This window comes from Gekko japonicus, unplaced genomic scaffold (assembly GCF_001447785.1).
Source record: "Gekko japonicus isolate JY-2015 unplaced genomic scaffold, Gekko_japonicus_V1.1 scaffold3080, whole genome shotgun sequence".
In the NCBI taxonomy this organism is placed as follows: domain Eukaryota; kingdom Metazoa; phylum Chordata; class Lepidosauria; order Squamata; family Gekkonidae; genus Gekko; species Gekko japonicus.
The window spans coordinates 33,740-36,428 of record NW_015160319.1 but is presented as its reverse complement, the minus strand read 5'-3'; the positions used below and the strand labels follow the sequence as shown (position 1 = coordinate 36,428).

The 2,689-nt window shown below is 57.0% G+C and overlaps 1 protein-coding gene across 1 annotated transcript in view; it reads left to right on the top strand.

The window, feature by feature from the left end:
- The window catches only part of LOC107115266 (nectin-2-like), a 76,239-nt gene extending 74,079 nt beyond the window's left edge, over positions 1-2,160 (top strand). Inside the window, exon 8 of the mRNA XM_015416935.1 lies at positions 1,178-2,160. Within this exon, the coding sequence (XP_015272421.1) occupies positions 1,178-1,381 (204 nt within the window). The 3' untranslated portion in view covers positions 1,382-2,160. The remainder of the gene's footprint in view (positions 1-1,177) is intronic.
- Positions 2,161-2,689: the final 529 nt, after the last annotated feature.

Genomic DNA, 2,689 nt, shown 5'->3' with positions numbered 1-2,689 from the left:
ATTCCTGCCCAAAAATAGCCCTGACTCCCAGGCACGCAAGCGCACATGCACACAAATACGAAAAACCCCACAATTATCTAAAAAGACTTGATGGGGCGTCAGGAAAGGCGTTGGTGGTGGTGGGCACGATGGCATCCCTGGGCACCGCGTTGGCGATGCCCTGCCTCTGTGGCATCACGTCCCTGCCGAGCACCTTCCCTCAAACTCTGCCCTCCCATGGCAGCCAGTGTTCCCTCTAAGCCGAGTTAGTGTGAGCTCGCTCGCAGTTTTTTTAGCCTCCGGCTCTCCCATTTCCGTCTCAGCTCAGAGAGGAGGGCTCCGGAGCCAACGGACTGATGCAGCGGCCAAATCGCTCGCTCACGACTTGAATGCCCGTAGCTCATTAAGAGGAATTTTTGCTCACAGGACTCCGCAGCGTAGAGGGGGCATTGCAAGGCGCACCCCCTCCCCAAAATCTCCAGGAGTTTCCTAACCTTTATTTATTTTTATTTTGCGATTTATAACCCGCCCTCCCCGAAGCGGGCTCAGGGCGGCTAACGGATGAGGCACGTATGCCAAGATTAATACAACTGAAAACAGAATAAAACCGTCATTTATACAGTGCAATAAAGTGCAGGTGCTCTAGTTGTCCCAAAAGTCCTTAATAGCAAGATGGGGTTCTGGTAAAGATGGTCCCAGAACAACAAAGTAAGTTCCAGACAGCAGGGCCATCTCGCTCCCCGATGGTACCCACTCCAAGTGGTGGTGGTGGTGCGGTGATGGTACAGTGGTGGTGGCAGCTCCTACTCAAAAGCCTGGCGGAAGAGCTCCGTCTTACAGGCCCTGCGGAACTGCGCAAGGTCCTGCAGGGTCCGGATCTCCTCCGGGAGCTCATTCCACCAGGTAGGAGCCGCCACCGAAAAGGCCCCGGCTGCAGCAAGTTCGGTATCTTTGGGGCCTGGAATTACCAGGAGATGTTGAGTCCCCGACCGTAGTGCCCTTGGGGGAACATATGGGGAAAGGCGGTCCCTCAGGTATGCCGGACTCTGGCTTGACTGCCCTTCTCCACACAAGCGCAATGCTTGGCGAAGCACAAATCTGGACGTCTCCAAAGGGCGAGGAGAAACAGAGACGCTGAGGGGCCCGATAGACGAAACAGGGGCTCAGTGCCTTTTCTTTCCTTTTGTCCCCTCTGCAGGAGACCCCCCGATACCACGAGCTGCCGACTATGGAGGAGCGGGAGGCCGTCGGCCACGCTGCCCCCAGCCCGGGGGACAGCTATCTGGATCAGGTCAACCCCATCTACGACGCCCTCTCCTTCGCCGCCACGGAAGAAGAGGCAGCCGTGGCGGGCCTGGCCACCGACAAGGCCTTCATCATGTCCAGAGCCATGTACGTCTGAGCCTGGCTCCCACGCCCTCTGTTTCCACGCCGGAGGGAGGGACGCACGCCGCCGGTGGACACTCCTGTCTCGGTCCCGAAGAAACGCTGCTGCTGTTTCAACACCACACTCCGGCGAGGAGCCTCCCTCGGTCCCCTCGCTTCACATGTGCCTTAGACGGACATGAGCTAACCTTGGTCTCTCAATTCTCTCTCCCCCTTCCTCAGCCGGGCCAGAGCTGGGGACCCCTTCCCCCTCCCCTTTCCCGAAGCGGGCCAACGATTCCCGTTGCCTCTTCCGCGCCAAAGCTCGGGTTCCGGATCTTTTGGAACAGACGTCGCCGCCGTGGCAGCTTCCATTTCCTGTCCGACCCCCAAGTCCTGTACGTTGTCCTTCCCAAAACGTCCCGACGCTGAGCCCACCAGTATCTTTGACCTCTGGCCGCTTTAGTCTGTTCGCAAAGAGACCGGAGCCCTCTAAGCTTGTCCCCAGCGTACGGAGGCTCTCGGGCCGGGTACGAGACTCTCTGGCCGCTGGTATCCCCTCGGGGATCCAGCCGGGCAGGCTCCTGTTAGAAGGAAGCTGGGAGAAGAGGGGTCGATGGGGCAGAGGTGCCTGATCGGTGCCAGCTTGACCTCTCCTGCCTGAAGATTGTCAAGTTGTCTAGGGGTTGGGAAATCTCTGTTTCCAGACCGTGCCACTTCTGCCTGCAGGCGGGAGTGAAAGTAAGCCGGGTCTGAGTAGCGGTAAGAAGGTGGCCAAAGTGGGTACCTTCCATCTTCTGCTTCGAGCCCCCCCCCCGAGACAGACAGTACCAGTAAGGAAGGGAAGGAAATTGTAAGCTTCTTTGAGACTCCTTAGGGTAGAGAAGTGTGTGATAGAAAAGACTTCTTCTTCTTCTAGTTTGGTGTAGTGGTTAAGAGCGCAGACTCTAATCTGGGAGAACCGGGTTTGATTCCCCACTCCTCCACATCCAGCTGCTGGTGTGACCTTGGGTCAGTCACAAGTTCTCTCAGAGCTGTTCTCTCAAGAGCAGTCCTCGAAAGAGCTCTCTCAGCCCCACCTACCTCACAGGGTGTCTGTTGTGGGGAGGGGAAGGGAAAGGAGATGGTAAGCCGCTCTGAGACTCCTTCGGGTAGTGAAAGGCGGGCTATAAAAACCTTCTTCTTCTTCTCCTGTTAGTTTGGTGTAGTGGACTCTAATCTGGGAGAACCGGGTTTGATTCCCCACTCCTTCACATGCAGCTGCTGGCGTGACCTTGGATCAGTCGCAAGTTCTCTCAGAGCTGTTCTCTCAAGAGCGGTCCTCAAAAGAGCTCTCTCAGCCCCA